The 22,245-nt window shown below is 45.9% G+C and overlaps 1 protein-coding gene across 1 annotated transcript in view; it reads left to right on the top strand.

The window, feature by feature from the left end:
• The window catches only part of ACAD10 (acyl-CoA dehydrogenase family member 10), a 49,076-nt gene that overhangs the window by 25,177 nt on the left and 1,654 nt on the right, over positions 1 to 22,245 (top strand). Inside the window, 10 exon segments of the mRNA XM_067700823.1 lie at positions 3,110 to 3,260; positions 4,354 to 4,499; positions 5,260 to 5,433; positions 13,288 to 13,688; positions 17,182 to 17,322; positions 17,816 to 17,953; positions 18,077 to 18,167; positions 19,061 to 19,219; positions 19,922 to 20,094; positions 21,857 to 22,000. Coding sequence (XP_067556924.1) covers positions 3,110 to 3,260; positions 4,354 to 4,499; positions 5,260 to 5,433; positions 13,288 to 13,688; positions 17,182 to 17,322; positions 17,816 to 17,953; positions 18,077 to 18,167; positions 19,061 to 19,219; positions 19,922 to 20,094; positions 21,857 to 22,000 — 1,718 coding nt within the window.

The raw sequence follows: 22,245 nt of genomic DNA, 5'->3' as shown, positions 1-22,245 counted from the left end.
AAACTAACCATTTGAGAAACTTTGCTACCACAGAGCAGGCTTGCTGACTTCACAGCCCCAACTGAGGGAGTTCTTCACGCCTTCCATACGCAGCCTGATCCCTATCATACACTAACTAACTAACCTGTTGACCAGAGTTACCAGCTTAGTGGGGTTCCCCTCCATCTTGGTGGTCTCATTGGGAAACACTTACAGTAAAAATTTGTTTGTTGTTTATCCAAAATTCCAGTTTAACTGAGCATCCTCTATTTTATCTGGGAGCCCTAGTTACCAGTAAAAGGGTCAGCAGGCAAAGACCATAGATGTTGCCTATATTGAGCCATTGTTTCAAAGTGCAAAGAGCCCTAGACCAGAAGTCAGGTGCTGATTTGTGGGGTGACCTTGGGCAAGTCCCATTACTTTGTTATAGTTTTCTCAACAGTAAAGGTTCAGTAAAAAACAAAACAAAACAAAAAAACCTTTCCCTGCCCCCCTCACAGTGCTGATGTGAAAAGCAAAGGAGATGGCACCTGTCCTAGTGTTTTGAATGGAGATAAAGCCTCTGTCACATGAAGCAACGGGCAATGTGACATCCCATCCTGCAGTGGAGAGAGAGCAGCCTAAGGAGGCCTCTCCCATGTGCTGAGTGGATCCTTTGCCTTTTATTTTTAAAGTGGACTGTTTTGATGCACTTTCCACTGGCCCATTAGTTTGACAAAGAGACAAAGCAGAAATCTGGTGTGATTTTATATGACTCAGGGTCAGCCTCCTGGGCCGCAGGCAGTATGTGGAGCCTTATCGCATGAAGCAGCTTCCTCAAATTTCACATTCACTGATCCAGTTTACCCGGGCATCAGATCTTCCTTTCCTTCTCAAGTTATGTCAGGAACCCAGCTGCTGCGTGGGGCATTGGCTATATATAGATAGTACACCATTTGTGTAAAATTGGTATATTTGAATAAATTTAAATGTTTATTTGCACACGTGAAGATATCTCCAAAAGGATGCCTAAGAAATTGGTCACATGGGTTGCCTTTGGGGAATAACGGCTGAGTGGCTGGGCAGGGGGATGGGAGAAAATCTTTATTGCACTCCTTTTTGCCACTTTAATTTAGAGCCATGTGAATATATGATTTATCGAAGAGAACAAATTTAAATTTGTAAGGAAAAGAAACAGCACACCAACATGATTTCTGATCAAAAGGGACTTTTGACCAGATCCTTTAGGTCCAGTCTAGTTATCACAAAGAACCTTTCCATCAAGGACCTTCAGGGAACCATAATTCTCTTTTCTCATCCCAGAGGGGAGGCTGCTTTGGGGAGGAAGGGCGTTAGTGCCTTGGCAGGCCTGCTCGGGACCAGTGGCCAACAGAGCCAGAGCCGCAGGGACAGCTGCATCTGCTTCCCATGAGAAGGGAGTGTGTACAGCACTGGGGTGGTGTGTATGCGTGGGGGGCAGGGCGACATCCTAAATCCATATAGGAGATTTTCCTGAGGGGCTCCTTCTGCAAAGGCTCAGTTCCTGGTGGCCTTTGTATTCAATTTATTATGATAATTTTAAAACTCTAGAAATGTGAAATAGTACAGTGAATAATATATGCCCACGACTGATTTTAACAATGGTTAACTTTTGCCATATTCCTTTATATAGCTCTTTCTGTTTCTATCTGCACAACTAACAAAGTTGTAGAGATCCTGGCGCTTGACTCCTAACAGCTTCAGTACGCATTTCCTACATTTCCTAATAGTAAGGACATCTCCCAGCACCATTATCACATCCAAGGAAATTTACCATCTTCCCAGAATCTATAAAACCCAGTCCATATTCACATTTCCTCATTACCCCCCTTACATCTTTTATAAGTGAGTTTTTTTGGTTGGTTTTCCAAATCGGGATCCGATCAAAGAATCTAGAACAGTCCCCTCACTGTTTTTTTTTTTTTTTTTTAATGAATTTTTTAAGGGACCAGGCAAGTATATTATAGATTTGTTTTGATTGTTACCTGATGATTTCATTTACTGCTGTCTGCTACTTCCTGTAATTCTGAAAACTGGAAGTTAGTTCTAAAGACTTGATTTGTTTGGGGTTAAATTCCTGTGGATTTTGATCTCACCTCTCATCCAGCCCTGCTGGATCCTCCCAAGGACAGGTGTCTGGGTGCTCTGAGTGTGCAGTGGACTCCACAGAAGGAGCCCAATCTCTCTATCCTTGTCTTCAAGCTTCTGGGGAACATTTTTCTCTCAGATGAGGGGTGAGGGCTTGACTTAGAGCTAGGGGTGTGATGTGTTATTAATTATGAATTGTTTTAATAGTGACAATAATTGTCAACTAATAACAGGGACAGTAATAATGGTCATTATTCATTGAGCAGCCTTCTGTGTTTGGCATATTATATATGGACTTCATTTGGCCTTCACAGTGGTCCTAGGGAATACAGGTGGCAGTACACTCATTGTACAGATGAAGCAATGGAGGCTTAGAGAGGTTAAATTAGTTGAAAAGCTTAACTGTGAGCCAGGCAACTCCAGAGCTCCCTCCAGTTTGTGGTCCCAGATATAACTTGCAAGTTCCTCAACTGTGGTAACTCTGGTAGCAAACAACTGAATAATAGCAAATACTCATGCAGTACTTACTGCATGCCAGGAACATTTGCAGGGGCTTTACATATTGTGTCCTCCCAGCAACTCTCTGAGGGCCATCTCATCAATGAGGAAACAAAGGCATAGAAAGGTAAAGTAACCTGCCTGAGATCACACAGAGAATGGCAGAGCTGGGAACCAAACCCAGACCATGCATCCACCCCAGAGCCTATGATCTTAGCCAATCACTGTCCTGTAGCCAAGAAGGGATTTAGTAAAGGCTGTTAGGAAGCTCATAGGATCTGAGAGGGCCAGGGATCAGGCTCGGAGGCTATGTGGCTGGGAACAATGCCCAGATCACACAGATCCAGCCAAGATAAAACAGCAGTGGCTTCCAGGTTGAGGGGGCAGGAACATCATGTGGGAAATTCTCTAGTCACGGGAAGAAGATGCCTCAGACGTTACAAAGGGTTTCATCGCACTGCTTGATTTTCGAAACCTCTGGAGGTTGCTGAGATGGCACACCATGTTCTAATCCTCTTTCCCTCAGGGGACTATGTTGCACGCCAGGTACAAACATGGATCAAGCAGTATCGAGCCTCGGAAACCAGCACCATCCCGCCAATGGAGAGGCTCATCGAGTGGCTGCCCCTCCACCTTCCCAGGCAGCAGCAGACCACAGTGGTGCATGGGGACTTCAGGTCGACTGGGCATGAGGAGGGCTGATACTTAGTTGTGGAAAGTGATGGGAAGGGTATTTGAAGGGGAAATTAAGCAGCTGGTCTTGCCCCAGTTTACAGTTGACAATTATCCACTACATGGGCTCTCCCTCTGCGTGGCCTTTAAGGCAGGGTTTCTCAGCTTTGGCACTATTGACGTTTGGGGCCAGATTATTCTCTGTGATGGGGGGCCTGGCCTGTGCAACAGCAGGAGTTAGTACCACCCCCCGAGTCTGAAGGTACAAGCACGGGCTTCAGCTGTAACGACAACTCCAAAGCTGCGTGGCTGTCAACAGCCACAGCAATGATCTTACTCATGAGTCTGCAGTCTGGGACGGATGGCTTGCTTGAGCCATTGACGTGGGTCTCAGGCGGGGGACTGGAATCACCTGAAGGCTCACTCACACCTGCACCAGGGCAGAGGAGAGCTGGGCTCTCTGAGCCTCTCTCTGTGTCTCTGTGGTTTCCCACCTGGTCTTTCCAGTATGGCAGCTTCCAGCTGGACTTCCTACCTAGTGGCTCACGGTCGCAAAGGTGTGTGTTCCGAGGGGAGAGGGCCGGGGGGAGCTGATCACCTTTTCTGTCCCTGTCTCAGGAGTCACTCAGCACCACTTCCACCTGTATTATAATTGTTAGAAGTGAGCTGCTTCCAGGGGTGAAGGATTAGACTCTTTCTTTTGTGGTAGGAGTGTCAAAAAATTGCAGACCTGTTTTAAAACCGTCTCGGGAAGGAGTAATTACCAGAACCCAGACATGGTCTCTATGTGGCGAGGGCCACCTGACCAAAGCTGTGGCCCTCAGGAGAGGAGTACAGCTGTCCCTCAGCTATCTGCTGAGAGGGGGGTGGGGAATTAATGTGCAGGCCCCCTTCCCATTGTCTGCTGGTGTCCCGTTGGCTGCTCCCAGCTGAGCCAAAGGGCAAGGGAGCTGGTGGATGCAGCCCATGCAGGCTCCCGGGCACATGGGAGGGGTGGGGAGTGCTTCTGAAGGGGTCAGCAGAAGACGCCCAGCACAGAATACACCCTAGCGGTCAGTGTTCTTAGCGCTGTCTCCATCCCTTCTGTGGCTCCTGCAGGCTGGACAACGTGCTGTTCCATCCGGAAACGGCCGAGGTGCTTGCCGTCCTTGACTGGGAACTCTCTACCTTAGGCGACCCCCTTGCCGATGTGGCCCACAGCTGCCTGGCTCACTACCTGCCATCCAGCTTTCCCGTTCAGCCAGGTAGGAACTGCCGCTGGGGGAGTGAGGGATGGAGCCAGCGCTCTTCTCAAAGCTTTGGGGCAAACTCTGCTGAAACAGTTTGTGATTGGGCTGCTTCGTGAAATTCAGGTATTGAGTATTTCTCCTACAGCATCATTTTTAATGACAGTATAGGATTTCATTGTTATAGAATTAACTTAATAAGGCATTTGGTTTGATTCCTATTTGGATATTTGTTTCCAGTTTTTGTTTTTTTGAAAGTATTACCTTCCCTGTGCTTCCACAAAAAAAGGCAGTGAATATCTGTGTAGTAATATCTTTGCCTGTATATAAGTTATACTCCTAGGATAAATTCTTGGAACAGAACATATTACATGCTTCTAAACCATCAAAATGTTACAAATGAAGGAAATAGGTAAGATTTTTTATTTGTTGCAGTTATCTTTTTCATAATTTGGCGAGATCTTCTTTGAATACCATTTTTTTAATCAAATGACTGGTAGAAAATAATATGCATCCACCCTGAACTGTGGCCCAGATGAAATTGGAGGCCCCTCATTCCTTCCTTTACTGCCAATTTAGTCTGAAACTTTTAAGAGCCAAATTGTGAATAACAGCTTCATGCCTGGATTCCAGACATCTTGAAATGATGAGCTATAACCCTTTGAACTAGTTGTGAAGCTGATTTCCAAGGGACGAAGTGATTTTCAGAATTCAAATACTTGGAGCCACAGGACAGCATGGGGTTTTTGCCTAGTCCTGGGTCTGCCTGTCGCTTCAGGTTTGAGTGACAGTGATCTGTCTGAGCTGGGAATCCCTACTGCAGAGGAGTATTTCAGGATGTACTGTCTTCACATGGGGACCCGTCCCACTGAGAACTGGAACTTCTACATGGCTTTCTCCTTTTTCCGCATTGCTGCAATCCTGCAGGGAGTCTACAAGCGCTCACTCACAGGTAATGGGGGCCTGGGAGAGCTGGCCTCGGGCTGTGAGTCACAGCCAAGGGGCTTCTATCCCTGAAACCCTCTCGTAACCGAACTACAAGATTCAGTTAATTCAACCATTTGTCATTAAGTGTATATCATATATATATATATTTTTTTTAAATCAATATTTAAAATTTTTTAAGTTATTAAAATAAGGCACAAAAATTTTTAGAGTAAAAACATACATGATAAGAATTCAACCATATAGAAGAATATAAAATTATTTTCCGGGCTTCCCTGGTGGCGCAGTGGTTGGGAGTCTGCCTGCCAATGCGGGGGACGCAGGTTCGTGCCCTGGTCTGGGAAGATCCCACATGCCGCGGAGTGGCTGGGCCCGTGAGCCATGGCCACTGAGCCTGCGCGTCCGGAGCCTGTGCTCCGCAACGGGAGAGGCCACAGTGGTGAGAGGCCCGTGTACCACAAAAAAAAAAAAAATATATATATATATATATATATATATACACACACATATATACACATATGATAAAATACTTTATTTAACCAGTGTTTTCTAGACTGTATCTTTTAAGTTTGAACTTTTGAGAAGAAAAGTTAAGTATGGCTACTTAGAACTGATGGTTTGATATATACATATGTCACCTATGGAGTGTTCATATATATATGCGAGGATGGCACAATGTTATTAGTTTTAATTCTAAATTCTACAGGGTAGAAATGGAAATAATCTATACCCTAAATTATTTAAGAAAGTAGAAAGACAGATTAAAGTTTGTTTCCTATGTAGAAGGAAGGCAAGTAGAAAGCAAGCAGTTAGAATCTACCCGAAAGACCTAGAAGTAGTGACTAAGCCAATAGCATTAAGTACCCCTATTTACCCACATTATAATCTATGAATTCCATTCTCACGAAAAGGAACCAGGACTCCTTGGAGAAAGTGGCTGATTTCAGGTCTAGGGCAGAATATCCACAAGATGAACCTGGAACATCTTGCCGTACCAGAAAGCAAGGAGGTTGTTGAAGATTAAGAGGGTCATATCTAAAGGTCTCAGGAGTCAACCTGAATAGGCTCCCACTTGCTAATGACAGGAAACTTTGAGCACCAGTATGATGATAGCTGAAATGGATGAAACACATCAAATATATTTAAATCCATGAATAAAGAATGATACTGAAACAAAGACACAGTGTCTCACTGGTGACTTTGGAGGTTGGCAGGAAAGCAACCCATTACTCTGAAAATTGGTAAATAAAGGGAAGAGAGTCAAACATTTATCCTGCCTTTCCTATACAAATTACGTATCAGGCTAACCAAATGATTGATGAGAGAAAGTTTCTCTTTAGAGAAGCATCCTGGACCCAATGATAGAATTAGCGTGTCACCAATTTGCCACCCCTACTACATGAATGCATCTGGAAAATAAGCATTAATGGTGCTGAAATCGAGAGAGGCAGCCAGACATTACATACCTCCTGATGCTGCCCTCAAAAGTCGAACCTGGATCTGACCAAGCCTCGAGTGCCAACCACCAACTTACAGGGAACAGAGGGTTCAGCGGAGCACATTCAACAGCACCGTTGAGGCAGAGCCATTCACAAAAATCCAGATTCTGGGAAACTTCACAGAGCAAACAATTTAGTTTCTTCAGCAGATAAAAAAGGGGAACAGATGTTGAAAAGGGAACCTATAGAGTGAACGGGACTTAAAAGATGCATTAGCCAAAAATAGTATTTGGACCTTATTCAGATCCCTGTTTGAAAAAAGAAATTTTCTGAAAAAAAATATTTGAGACAGTCAGTGAAAAATGAATTCTGACTGGAGAGTTGATGATATTAAGGCATCATAGTTAACTGTTGTTTAAGTGTGATAATGGTATTGTTGTGGGTGTTTTTAAGTCTTTGTTTTTAGACATAAATGAAATGTTTATAAATAAAATGATGTGGTGTTTGGGATTTACTTTAGCAAAATCCAGGGCAGTGGGCGTGGGGAGGGCAGAGGGTGAAATAGGATTGGCCATGCTTTGACAATTGTTGAAGCTGAGTGGTAGAAACCTGTAGGTTCGTTATATTCTTCTGTCTAGTTTTGTTTTTCTTTGAAATTTTCCGAGATGAAAACTTAAAAGGCACGTAGAAAGAAGCCCAGCAGTGGGTTTGCTAGTACTGTGGGGACACCTTAGCTTCGTGGTCATCAATACCTGAGGCTTTCTGGCAGCATGTCGCTCTCAGCCAGGGTGCCAGAATCTTCTGAGAAAGGCAGTTGCAATAGGGGAATTGGTCATCCATTCACTCACAAGAGCCTCTCCTAGGCCAGGTACTGTGCCAGGTGTTAGTGGCAATAGAAGGTTGTGATTTTTCCAGAGAAGGATCAGCATCCAGAGAATTTCTAGTTTAACGCTCCGTGACCTCAAGCAGTAATCCCTGGAAATGGTATTTTCTCTTCTTTTGGAGAGTCTCAGCTCTAAGCCAGTATTTCCCAATTTTTGTTTTGGTTTTACAGTGAAAGGTAACCAGAAACATTCAATTAAACAGAATGGCTGCTAAGTCCAAAGAGTGATGTGTAGGCCTGATTGCCTGTGGGCATTTTCTAGTGGGCAGCCAAGTTCTCACTGGGTTCTGCTCCAGTGACTGGGGATAGCTGGATAGATTTTGCCCATTATGTCAATTATATTCTCAGTTTTTAAAACAGAATTATTCATTCTAGAATCTCTACACCAATAAACTTCGCCAGGTTGTCCTCAAGTTGCCTATCAGGAAGCCCTTTGACAGTTTCCAAGATCCTGTGAGCCGCTGGCTTGGCCTCAAGCTTGTTTTGGCCTCAGAGGTAAAACACGCCAGTGTTTGCCACCACATGGAAAAACAGATGTGCTGTCCTTTCAGGCCTGTTCCTCTGATCTTGGTTGTGCTCTCCCTTCCCTCCTACCTGGAAAGCCAGCAGACATTCTGAGGAAGTGCCTTAGTTTTCTTACGTAAAAACAGTGAAGTCAGTTTTTTTAAAGAATAGGATAAAATCATTTGATTAGGGAAACAAAAAACTCAACTCTCTGAACACAAGTATTATTTCTGCGCATTTGTCTTCTTAATTAGCTGTTAAAGTCTTTTTTTTTTTTTTAAACAGTTGAGATACTTGGTATCACCCTGGGAAAGGGGGTTTTGGAGAAGAACAGTGTGTTTCAAAGGCATTCTCTCTGTGATGTCATCACAGGAGATTTGGGCTCATCCTTAGGTTGGCAGAGGGACAACAGTGACCAGAGCCTGGGGGCTGATTTACTGTCTGTACCAGCTGACCCCAAGTATCACTTTCCTTCATTAAGAAGTGGTTACTGAAGTTTAGGTTTCTTGTAGATGGCTGCTGAAATTCTAGAAAGGAAAAAGTGCTGGTGGCTGCAATTTAGGAAGACGTCAGTCATGGATGTGGTCTTTTCTGCTGGGATTACATTTGGGAAAATATATCGGAAGTGATAGTTTTAAATCAACCCAAGCTCATACAAGTGACCTTCAAAGAGACAAAGCAGTACTCTGAGAGCAAGATCCTACTAAGGAAATGAAAATTAAGGAAACACTTTGTACCCTCTGTTAGAAAAAAAAATCGAGGATTGGTTCAAGGTGGCGGAGAAGGACGCGCGCTCACTCCCTCTTGTGAGAGCACCGAAATCACAACTAACTGCTGAACAATCATCGATTGGAAGACATTGGAACTCACCAAAAAAGATACCCCACATCCAAAGACAAAGGAGAAGCTGAAGTGAGATGGTAGGAGGGGTGCAATCACAAAAAAATCAAATCCCATAACCGCTGGGTGGGTGACTCACAAACCGGAGAACATTTATACCACAGAAGTCCACCCACTGGAGTGAAGGCTCTGAGCCCCACGTCAGGCTTCCCAACCTGGGGGTCTGGCAACGGAAGGAGGAATTCCCAGAGAGTCAGACTTTGAAGGCTAGCGGGATTTGATTGCAGGACTTCAACAGGACTGAGGGAAACAGAGACTCCACTCTTGGAGGGCACACACAAAGTAGTGTGCGCCTCAGGACCCAGGGGAAGGAGCAGTGACCCCATAGGAGACTGAACCAGATCTACCTGCTAGGGTTGGAGGGTCCCCTGCAGAGGCGGGGGGCGGCTGTGGCTCACCATGGGGACAAGGACACTGGCAGCAGAAGTTCTGGGAAATACTCCTTGGCTGAGCCCTCCCCGAGTCCACCCTTAGCCCCACCAAAGTGCCTGTAGGCGCCAGTGCTGGGTCACCTCAGGCCAAACAACCAACAGGGAAGGAACTCAGCCCCACCCATCAGCAGACAACAGGATTAAAGTTTTACTGAGCTCTGCCCACTAGAGCAACACCCAGCTCTACCCACCACCACTCTCTCCCATCAGGAAGCTGGCACAAGCCTCTTAGATAGCCTCATCCACCAGAGGGCAGACAGCAGAAGCAAGAACTATAATTCTGCAGCCTGTGGAACGAAAACCACATTCACAGAAAAATAGACAAAGTGAAAAGGCAGAGGACTATGTACCAGGTGAAGGAATAAGATAAAACCCCAGAAAAACAACTAAATGAAGTGGAGATAGGCAACCTTCCAGAAAAAGAATTCAGAATAATGATAGTGAAGATGATACAGGACCTTGGAAAAAGAATGGAGGCAAAGAGCAAGAAGATGTGAGAAATGTTCAACAAAGACCCAGAAGAATTAAAGAACAAACAAACAGAGATGAACAATACAATAACTGAAATGAAAAATACACTAGAAGGGATCAATAGCAGAATAACTGAGGCAGAAGAACAGATAAGTGATCTGGAAGATGGAATGGTGGAATTCACTGTCATGGAACAGAATAAAGAAAAAAGAATGCAAAGAAATGAAGGCAGCCTAAGAGACCTCTGGAACAACATTAAACACCAACATTCACATTATAGGGGTCCCAGAAGGAGAAGAGAGGGAGAAAGGACCCTAGAAAATATTTGAAGAGATTATAGTCAAAACCTTCCTAACATGGGAAAGGAAATAGCCACCAAGTCCAGGAAGCACAGAGAGTCCCAGGCAGGATAAACCCAAGGAGAAACACACCAAGACACATAGTTATCAAATTGACAAAAATTAAAGACAAAGAAAAATTATTGAAAGCAACAAGAGAAAAATGACAAATAACATACAAGGGAACTCCCATTAGGTTAACCATTGATTTCTCAGCAGAAACTCTACAAGCCAGAAGGGAGTGACACAATATATTTAAAGTGATGAAAGGGAAGAAACTACAACCAAGGTTACTCTACCTGGCAAGGATCTCATTCAGATTCAATGGAGAAATCAAAAGCTTTACAGACAAGCAAAAGCTAAGAGAATTCAGCACCACCAAACCAGCTCTACAACAAATGCTAAAGGAACTTCTCTAAGTGGGAAACATAAGAGAAGAAAAGGACCTACAAAAACAAACCCAAAACAATTAAGAGAATGGTAACAGGAACATACATATCGATAATTACCTTAAATGTGAATGGATTAAATGCTCCAACTAAAAGACACAGGCTCACTGAATGGATACAAAAACAAGACCAATATCTATGCTGTCTATAAGAGACCCACTTCAGACCTAGGGACACATACAGACTGAAAGTGAGGGAATGGAAAAAGATATTCCATGCAAATGGAAATGAAAAGAAAGCTGGAGTAGCAATACTCATATCAGACAAAATAGACTTTAAAATAAAGAATGTTACAAGAGACAAGGAAGGACACTACATAATGATCAAGGGATCAATCCAAGAAGATATAACAATTATAAATACATATGCACCCAACATAGGAGCACCTTAATTCATAAGGCAAATGCTAACAGCTATAAAAGAGGAAATCGACAGTAACACAATAATAGTGGGGGACTTTAACACCTCACTTACACCAATGGACAGATCATCCAGACAGAAAATTAATAAGGAAACACAAGCTTTAAATGACACAAAGACCAGATAGATTTAATTGATATTTATAGAACATTCCACCTAAAAGTGGCAGAATACACTTTCTTCTCAAGTACACATGGAACATTCTCCAGGATAGATCACATCTTGGGTCACAAATCAAGGCTTGGTAAATTTAAGAAAATTGAAATCATATCAAGCACCTTTTCTGACTACAATGCTATGAGATTAAAAATCAATTACAGGGGGAAAAACGTAGAAAACACAAACACATGGAGGCTGAACAGTATGTTACTAAATAACCAAGAGATCACTGAAGAAATCAAAGGGGAAATAAAAAAATACCTAGAGACAAATGACAATGAAAAGATGACAATCCAAATCCTGTGGGATGCAGCAAAAGCAGTTCTAAGAGGGAATTTTATAGCAATAAAATCCTACCTCAAGAAACAAGAAAAATGTCAAATAATCTAATCTTACACCTAAAGGAACTAGAGAAAGAAGAACAAACAAAACCCAAAGTTAGTAGAAGGAAAGAAATCATAAAGATGAGAGCAGAAATAAATGAAATGGAAACAAAACAATAGAAAAAAATCATTATGAATAACAATGAATGTTAAGGAGGGGATATCTTTCCCTTCGATGAGACCTGTACAGTCTGAGTTAGGAGGGGAAAATGTAGCCTAGCCCACTCATGCTCAGTGGCCCTCGCTGTAAGTCTGTGACTCAGGGAAGGGGGTTACCTGATTCCCAACTGGTCCCCCAGGGCCTGGGTCCATAGCCAGTACCCAGAAGGTGCCAAGCAAAGACTTGCTGAAGTCCAGTGGGCTGCATTCTCTGCTGTGTAGCAGATGGATCTGGTTCCCAACTTGTAAGGAATAGCATAATATCTTTAAAACCAAAGCTGCATGAGAATGGTTCTTTTGAGGACTAGCCCTTGACCATTGGCAGGAGCCAGAAGTAAAATAGGCCTCGGCAAAGATCCATTTATTGATACAAAGCAAATGAGGAAAACAGTCTCTTTAGAACATGGAAATGCTAAAAACAATCCAGGTGAGCTGACTGAAAAATCCCACTATAAAAAGGCAATGTTCACATTGCCTAAGGAGACACATGGATGGATCCCAGATATACTGAGTGAAAGAAGCCACACTGAAAAGAATATGACATATGTATTTGTGTGACGTTCTGGAAAAGACAAACTACAGGAACATAGATCAGTGTTGTTCCCCAGGGGCAAGGGGAAAGGTCTGACTACAGAGGGACCCCATGGAAGTTTGGGGATGATGGGAATATGTGTACTGACCTTGATGGTGGCAGTGGTTGCCTGGCTAAGCTCACGGAACTGTACACTTTCTAAAGAGGATATATGTACGCTACATCTTAATTTAAATTTTTTCAAAAATCTTTTCTTAAAAAAGTCTTGATATGTGTATTAAGCAAAGAAAAAAACAGAGCATGAGTAGAGTGACTTCTGTGATGCTGATGACAGTGTTGATCTAGACAAAATGGTGCCCAGGAACTAGCCATTAATCCAGTCCCCTGTGACTATTATTATGAATTTCATGGCTTCCTATAGCCCAAGGTGACAGCAGAAGTGATTTGGGGAATTCCCAATTTAATTTCGCTTCTTTAGCAAAAGAAGAGATAAAGAGCAGGGAGCAGGCCAACTGAGTCCAACTTCTGCTCCCAGCCCACTGATGTAAGCTTGGGCATGTCTCCTCCTTAAAACCTGGATCCTTGTCTGTAAAGTGGGGATTAAAACAGTTGTGTAGCTCCAGGAATTCACTTAGCTATAATAATGCATGTCAAGCACTTAGCGCTGAGTCTGGTGCAGGTCAAGTGCTCCGCAAGTGGTAGTAGCGGCTGATGGAACAATACTGTCACATGTTAGCATCACTATTAAGGGTTATTTGGGGGGTACTCACTGGTTTTCTTTGCCTCTGCTTAGGGCATGCAAGCTCGGCTACTGGGGAACAAACTGGAAAGCTGACTGAATTTACGTCTAACCTGGCGTGGGATTTTGCAGTCAAAGAAGGGTTCCGGGTTTTCAAGGAGATGCCAGCCACCAAACCGTTAACAAGGTCCCAACACACACGGGCCAGGCCACAGTCCCTGCCGAGGACCCCAGGCATGAGGAATTATGTCACCTCGACAGACTCTTCCCCAGCTCATATCTCAAAGGGAGCTCTGGTCTTCTCTCCAGAAGGCCTTTCCCCACCAGTCAGGGAGCTGTATCAATGACTGAAGCAGGTTATGGAGCGGCACGTGTACCCCGCTGAGCCAGAGCTGCAGCATCACCAGACCTCAGCCGAGAAGTGGACCCCTTCCCCACTGCTCGAAGATCTCAAGGTAAAGCAGCGTTTCGAGATGTGGGGAGACCTCGTTAGCAAGGCCCAACCTCAGCTCGTACGCCGGCCACATCTGTTCCCTCCCAGTCAGTGAAGAGATGGGGGGGCCGAGTTGAATGATCTCTGCTTTCCACCATCATTAGAAAGAGCCAGCTCTAGATCACTCAGTTTCACTTCATTTCTCTTTCTGTGTGACCGCGTCTCGGCCTCATACTCAGCCAGGCAGAGGAATGCCGTGTCTGTGGTTTATAACTCTGAGGCAGGTGGGCTCATTTTATGCATATCTGAATCTCGTAAATTTGAAACAAAATGATATAAATTGCATCAATTAAATAAGGCTCTCTTTAAAGAGTCCCTAACATCAAAGTTAAAGGGCCAGTATAAACTGTGTTTATGCTCTTGACACACAGTGACACCACTTTAGCTGATAACGGAAATACCTGCTGTTCTTTTTCAGGATTAGTCTTGGCTTGCGTTAGTTCTTAAGTTATTTGAGGTCTTCAGGAGCACATATTCTGCCTGTGATGCAACCATCACCTACTTTAAAAAGAAATAGCGTTATCTCTTTTTTCCTAGTTACAAACCTATCGCAAAGTAACCAGAGCTCAAACATGGCAAGAGTAGAAAGAGTTCATGACATAGAAAGAGTTCATGACATAGAAAGAGTTCTCTAGAATTCCCTGCCCTCTGAGCTAATCAATGTCAACAATTTGGTTTATTAGCCTCCCAGCTCTGTTCTCCTATAACATATTAATATATATTATTATTATTCCTATTGTAATGAAATTGTTTTATACATTTGAATCTCCGACTTGCTTATGTTATTTGATGATGTATCACCTTCCCACATCAGCTCCTGGAGATGGACCCCCGAGAGGACCACACTGCAGGTGCACCATAATTTGTCTACCCTGCCCCTGGCTGAAGGACACTGTGGGGATCTCAGTCTAGGTCACTCTGGGTCACTTAAGCAGCAGAGTTAGCAGCTAGCTGCTAACATGGACAGGGAGGCTGAAGAGCCACCTGAAGGAGACAGTAGAAGCCAAGGGAAGGCTGGCTGCAGGGAGCGTGGCCAAGGCTGTCACTAGGGCAGCAACCGGGAGGTCTCTGCTGGATGCTTCCTCAGGACTCCAGGATTGAGGTGGGAATTTTCAGCCAGTCGGGTGTAGGTCCCATGCTCGTGCCTTGATGCCACCGAAATTTATACAGTGAGAGAGCACCCCAGAATAAGAAGGTGTTGGGGGACTTCCCTGGCGGTCCAGTGGTTAAGACTTTGCCTTCCAATGCAGGGGGTGTGAGTTCGATCCCTGGTCAGGGAGCTAGGATCCAACATGCCTCCTGACCAAAAACCAAAACATAAAGAAAACACCAGAAGCAATATTGTAACAAATTCAATAAAGACTTTAAGAATGGTCCACATCAAAAAAATCTTAAAAAAAAAAAAAAAAAGAAAGTGGTTTGGATCCTGTGCAAGGAAGGTACATTGAATGCTCTTACATGCTTTGTGTCCATTTACTGTTTCTACAGCATCATTTATTTGAAGTAAAAATACTGGTCTAAGAATGAGGCCATTTTGAGTTTCAATAAATATTGCCAAATTTTCATCAGAAAGGTGCTTACCGATCTGTGCTCCCATTGTTACTGCGTGAAATGCCCTATCCCCCACCTACTGGCCTGCACACTTAATCCTCGCCTGTATGATGTACCTATGGAGTGCACAGAAGCATCGGAAAAGCAGACGCTCATGTCGCAAATATCTCTAGTCTCTAAAATGAATGCATAGGAAAAACCTAGATTAGGGTACATTCTACTTGTGGTCGTACCTAAATGGGAATCATAAGGACAACTAAGATTTTGGGGGAGTGTGGTGAAATTATGTCTCGTGGCTTTTATCCAAAGTGTCATTACTACCCATAAATGAGAAGTATTTGACTTTTACACAGCACCTCACAAATCCTGTGAGGTAAGCATTAAGCACCTCAATTTAAAGATAAGGAATTGAATTTGTCCAGGGACACAGCTAGAAATAATAGCACCTGGACTCAATCCAGATCTTCTGGGCCCAAATCTGTGGGTTTTTCCCCTCCCACAAGGAGATGATTATATTTATTCCCTTATTCTTCCTCCTCTCAGAACTCCCTTGCTTCCCTTCCTACTTTTCCCTTCCCTTCCTGATTCATTTGTTCCAGTTAATCTGTCCTTCTTTTCTCCTTGGTTGCTGCACTCTGAGCTAATTAGCTTAACACAGCAATGAGTGTATGTGCTGATTCTAGAAGTACATGTCCTAGAGCCCAGGCCCAATGTAATGGAAAAGTCAGCCAGCTGGTCACCTCCCAGTGCGAAGACTATCCATCATCACTAATATTCAGTACAGCCCCCAGCTTCTGAGTCCAGCACTTTATATTATGTGTGTTACCTCATTTCATCTCCCCAGCCACCTAGTGAGGTGGGTGTTGTGGGCACTGGTTGGCTGCCTAGAGACTCTTCCCCTTTCTTTGGGTAGCAGCACCCCAGTTTCATTTGGGGGCCTCCCTCCCCACCTTTGGACACAGTCTGGCAGAGCTGTCAGTCCAGGTGCCAACCCAACCCCGCCGGCCAGGAAGTGGGCATGTTGAGCCAGCTAGGCCAGCCGGCTGGCCCTTCCTGCAACTGAAAGAGTAAACGGTGTTTTCAAGAGAGAAAACAGCTGGCCTCACTCATTGCACAGCAGGAGTGCAGAGTGTCTGTCCTAAGCTGTGCTGCCTGGGCTACTGTCCATTTCTGAGCCTCCTCTAATCTGAGCTCCTGATAACCTTCCCATGCGGTTCCTTTTTCCCATCAGTTAGTCACCATCCACTCCTACTGCTCACTCAGTAGCCGTGACTGATAGCGAGGGCGGTGACATCCCGTTTCACGGGTGAGGAAACTGCCACGTGGAGCTCTCCAGTATCTTGCCCAAGGTCTCCCAGCAGCTGTGGTGGGGCAGGGTCTGAACCAAGCAGTGTGACTCAGGGCCTGGGCTCCCGACCCCCAAGCTAGACTTCCTAGTTTCCATGTTGGGAGCTACGTTCAGAAACCCAGAGTTACTTTCCCAGGAACAAAGTTGTGCCTCATAAAGGAAGCTGGATCAGGGGATGTCCTTAGGCACCTCATCAAAGCAGCTGAGGCTGCCGCCAACTGTCCTAGGCTGGTTCCCCGCAGGCTCACTAAAGGACCCTTCACTCTCTTGTGCTCATGGAGTGAGTTCTAAGCTGCGTCGTGGCGACAGTAGTGATGCTAACAGTGATGGAGGTGGTGTACGTAGGGCGCCTGGGATGCGGGTACCAGGGAAGTGAACTGATTGCCACGGTCACTGTTAGGACTGGGCTGTCTCCAGGCACCCTCATATTCTCCTCCCACAGATCTGCAGGGTTTGTATCCAGCCCGATGGTTTGGACTGGCCTCATTATTTTCCGCGGGACAAAATAAAATGAAATCACCGTCTGTGGATCCCTGACTTCTTTTTCCTGTGATAGGAGAAAGCCAAGGCCGAAGGACTTTGGAACGTTTTTCTACCGGTGGAGACTGATCCCGAGAAAAAATACGGAGCAGGGCTGACCAACGTAGAGTACGCACATTTGTGTGAGGTCATGGGCACATCTCTGTATGCTCCTGAGGTACCTTCTTTAATGTCCTTCTCAGTGTGGGAGGAAATCCTCGTCTTCCACACGAGTTCAGCCACCCTCCTGGGCCGATGGGGTTCCCTGCAGCTGTACTGGACCCAGGAGCACTGATGCAAACTCAGACTTCTTATGGGGGAGGACACTGTGAGCAGGTGGCTGGAGCCACAGCAAGAAAGCAGCTTGGGGTGGGCATCTACCCGGGAAGTTAGGGCCCAGGTGAGCACGGCCTGGCTGGCTTCCATGGGCCCCAGCCCACCAGCTCCAGTCTCCTTTCTCTCCCCCAAGGAGCTCCGTGGTTGAGCTTCAGGGGCTCTGAGCTGCTATATTCAGAATGTCGTGGGTCTTTGCATTTCCTTGGGGAGAGGAAGGACTTTCACGAGGGTGTCAGAGGGCCTGTGACTTGGAAGGAGCCCGGGTCCATGCTTCTGGGGTGTTTGAAGTTTTGAATATGGATGTGGGGCACCCTTCTGCTTTTTCTCCTTTCCAGATCTTTAACTGTTCTGCTCCAGACACAGGGAACGTGGAGCTTCTGGTGCGATACGGCACCGAGGAGCAGAAGGCCCGCTGGCTGATTCCGTTGCTGGAGGGAAAGGCCCGCTCCTGTTTTGCTATGACCGAGCCCCAGGTACCTTGCTTGGGTCACCCACAGGTACCCCTTCTCATCAGGCCAGACCCTCGCCCGAGCCCATCTGCACTCTGCCATCAGGGACTGCAGGACCAGCTGTAATCAGAATGTGCTGTCGTTCAGGTTGCCTCCTCAGATGCCACCAACATTGCGTCTTCCATCCAAGAGGAGGATGGCTTCTATGTCATAAATGGTCACAAGTGGTGGATCTCAGGTATTTGGCCTGAAATTCATTTTTCAATCACACTTATGTGGGTCTGCATTGATAAGCATGTCTTCTCTGCCTGGCTGTTGTCTGAGAAACTGTGGGAGGGACTAGCTTCATTTCCATTTGATGCAAAGGAGATTCTGTGTCTGTTCTCAGAAAAGGCAGCAAACCCTGGGGGAACCAGAGGTTCTACGTGGGTTACCAGGTGACCCCACGTGACAGTTCCAGGAACCTCTGCTTCACTCCCCTCTCTTGGTTCTGCTGTGGGCATCTCCCTTTGGAAAGGCAGGAGGTCACTTCCTTGGTGGCTTCTCCGTGCTGTGAGGTCAGGTGTGCCTCAGCAGAAGGGCTGGTCATAATCCTGTTGTTCACCAGGCGTTAACTCTGCAGGGCTCTCCATACGTGCTGAGTCCGCACCCCTCCCCGGAAGGTCCGTGTTATTATCCCCATGTTACAGAGAAGGAAACTAGGACGGAGAAGTGACTTGAGTCACTTGCCTAAGGTACTTGCCCCCCACTAGCAAGTAGGGAAGGCTGGCCTGATTCTGAAGCCTGTGTCCAAAGCCATCATGTTTCCACTGCCTGTGGGAACAAAGCAGAACAGGCTGCCAGTAATAAAGTAGCAGTTTTCAGCTTCTTGTCTCCAAACTATATTTTCAACTTGACTTGGTGCTTTAAAAAAAAAAACCGCTCTTAGGATGTTGGATTCCTTCCTCACTGGGACAGAAACCAATTGCTTTTACTGCTGGTCAAGGGCCTGCACGTCCTCATCTGATCATGTGAAGTCTTAAAGGGCCCTCTCTCTTCACTGGCTTCAGCTTCCCTGGGCCAGGACTGCGTGTGTAAGGAAATCGGATGGCCCTCGCGCCAGATGATGGGGTCTCTCTCTTTTCCTGGCAGGCATCCTGGATCCTCGCTGCCAACTCTGCGTGTTTATGGGAAAAACAGACCCACATGCCCCACGCCACCAGCAGCAGTCCATGCTCTCGGTTCCCATGGATACCCCGGGGATAAAAATCATCCGGCCCCTGACGGTATATGGGCTGGAGGACGCACCAGGTTGGCCCCCCAGGAGCAGCTCGCCTCTCTGTGTGGGTCTGGGTCTGGGCCTGAGGAGAAGGCTTTGGGCAGCACTTCCACTGCAGGAAGTAACACCTGTAAGGGTATGATGACATTTGGAAGGCCATGTGCTCCTGCATTTCAATTCCATCCATGAGTATCAACCATGCAGGCAAATTTCAGACAGGCATTTATCCCTTTATTTTTTTTCTCTTCCATCCTTAGAAGATAAGCCAGACTCTGTGAGGTAAGGAGGCCACAGAGGACAGAGCAGGAGGCAGGAAGTGCCCTCCAGACCTTCTCTTCTAGACCCCAGGGTGGACAGCCGACCTCCAGGCCTGGAAGTCCTCTCACAGGGGCTCTTTCCCTCTGCTGATGATGTTCACGTTCTGCCTTGGGTGTTTCTGTGGGATCACTACATTGTTAGAGTCACATACCGCTAAGGAGATTCAGCTTCAGTTAGAGTCATGTTTTATAAAAGGAATGCCAGACTATTCATTTGATATTATAAATCAGTGATTTATTTCCCATCTTTAATAGACTCCTTCCTTCCCTCCCTGTTCAACATGTTCAACCACGTTCCAGTTAGAAGGCTACAAAAGGGCAGGAGATGAGATAAACTCATTGCCAGCAGATGAGATAAACACATCTGAGGAAAACAAGTTAGGCAGATGGCTCGGGGGTACCCTTTGGGTCTTTCAGGTGGCCACGGCGAAGTCCTGTTTGAGCAGGTGTGCGTGCCCAAGGAGAACATGGTCCTGGGCCCTGGCAGGGGCTTCGAGATCGCCCAGGGCCGACTGGGTCCTGGCAGGATCCATCACTGCATGTGGCTGATCGGGTACTCCGAGAGAGCGCTGGCGCTCACGAAGGCCCGAGTGAGTACTTCCCTTTGCGACTGTCTCTGTACCAGAACGACCCATCTGTTTTCCTATCAAACTTCAAATCCTAACTGTTTTCTGAGAGCAGACTTAGCAGGTGAAGCAAGGTGATATTCTTTACAAGAAGCTGTGTCCCTGTCTTTGCTTTGCATCTGCTACTTTGCTAAAGTTTCAAATTCAGAGCAGAATGGGCCTCACTCTGTCGAGGTGACCAGAAGGAAAAGGCCAGGCTCTGTAGCAGCAGTGGGCAAGGTTCCAAGGTCCACAGGGTCATGGTCTACTGATGACCATTCCTGCTACCAGGTCATCTTTAAAAATCAGATACCAGGGAGAACCTAGGGTTCTAGCGTTCAGCCTTGCGCCATCCTCCTCCCCAAGCACATCCAAAACTTTATTCTTCTTTGACCCCCTCAAGGGTTGCAAGCCCACACAAAAGAAAGCTGTTGCTGGCAGTTACCAGTTACTTCAGATTGGTGATATCAATTTCACAAAGATGAAGCAAACCCAAGCCTCCAAAATATCTCACAAAACACTGTCCAAAGAACAGAGATGGTCCGGTGTGCACAGATTACTGAGCAAACCTGAGATTCAAGCTTTTTAGTTGAGACTGACTAGTTTTTTGGGTTTTGGGTTTTGTTTTGTTTTTTTTTTTAAAGAAAATGCTCCTTTCTTAAGAGCTCAGGTATAGTCTCCAGTCCCATCCTGCAGAGCAGTTTGACTGTACGTGTCAGAAGTCTTAGAAGGTACCATAGTATTGACGTGGCCATTCCACTCATAGGACTTGGTCTCAAGAGAGTAATTAGATTTAATACTAGGAGGTTCACCACAGCCATGACTATAATACGTTGGAAACAACCTATAAGGCTAACAGCTGGGGCCTGGTCAGATAATCCTGGTTATGGGCGTGCAGTGAAATTCCAAAATGATGCTGTAGAAATCTATTTCTTGATATATAGAGAGATACTCTTAATGAAAAAAAAAAAAAGGCAGGCTACAAAGCATTATAAAGAGTATGACTCCATATTTTTGTAAAAACTGCATATGTATGTTTATGCATACAAAAAGGTATCCACCAAATATTAAGTGTGACTAGATGATGGAATACCAGGTGTTTATGTTTTTTCTTTTTTTTGTGTGTCTGAAAATGGATACATTTTCTGCCATGAGTAATATTATTTGTGTCATTAACTGTTTTTAGTTAAAAAAAAGGGGGGGTGGGGGATAGGTACCTTATAAGTTTTTCTGATTGCTTGTAACTTTCAAAGACTGTAGAATCCCCACTGCAATAACAGTTGCCTGAGGGGGGGTCTGGCACCCAGACTTTGCTCCTGAGGACACCCCAGGACATGAAGCAGGCCCTGCTGTCAGCAGAGGGCGCCCTCCCCTGCCTGTGTGAGGTGCCCACAGTCACTGCCTAGTTCCCAGAGTAGCCCTGGGCCAGAGGCAGCTCAGATCAAGCACTGTCCCTGCCTGGCAGCCGAGCCTGCCCAGAAGGAGCGGAATGGATCGAGTAAAGGGGTTCCTGGAGGTAATTTGTGCAGCCACCACGTTGACTAGCTCCACGGTGCCCACGAACGTTGTCTGCTTCTGGCTTTTCTCCCTGGGAGTTTCCAGTGGCTGGAGAGCTGGCAAAGTGGCACCTGAACTGCACAGTCCCGCTTCTGCCCCCCTTCCCCTCCAGCCCACTCCTGTGTGCTTCCACCCACCTCTTCTGCAGGGCACAGCCCCGTGCCTCCCATCCTGTCTCCTGTGTCCACAGGCGAAGTCCCGCATGGCCTTCGGGAAGCCCCTGGTAGAGCAGGGCACGGTCCTGGCAGACATTGCCCAGTCCCGAGTGGAGATCGAGCAGGCCCAGCTGCTGGTGCTGAAAGCTGCCCATGTCATGGACGTGGCGGGAAGTAAGGTAGAGGGCCGAGGGGCCTCACAGAGGTCCTGAGGTCGCAGTGAGGGACGCAGGCCCGGGAATCTCTAGATGCTGACTCTTCCCTCCCCACTCAGCAAACCATGGAGAAAGCACTTGGCTCCTTGACATCAATAAGTTTCCTTCAACTCTCCTTGGGACTACTTGGGCAGCTTTTCAAAAATGGAAAACGTACAATAAAAGAGGACTGAACTTTCTGTCTTACTGACCCAGTGACCTTCTGGGTT

The sequence above is a fragment of the Pseudorca crassidens genome, chromosome 12 (genome assembly GCF_039906515.1).
Source record: "Pseudorca crassidens isolate mPseCra1 chromosome 12, mPseCra1.hap1, whole genome shotgun sequence".
Taxonomy (NCBI): Eukaryota; Metazoa; Chordata; class Mammalia; order Artiodactyla; family Delphinidae; genus Pseudorca; species Pseudorca crassidens.
Note: the sequence above shows the minus strand (reverse complement) of the source record. Positions and strands in the feature narration are given on the sequence as shown.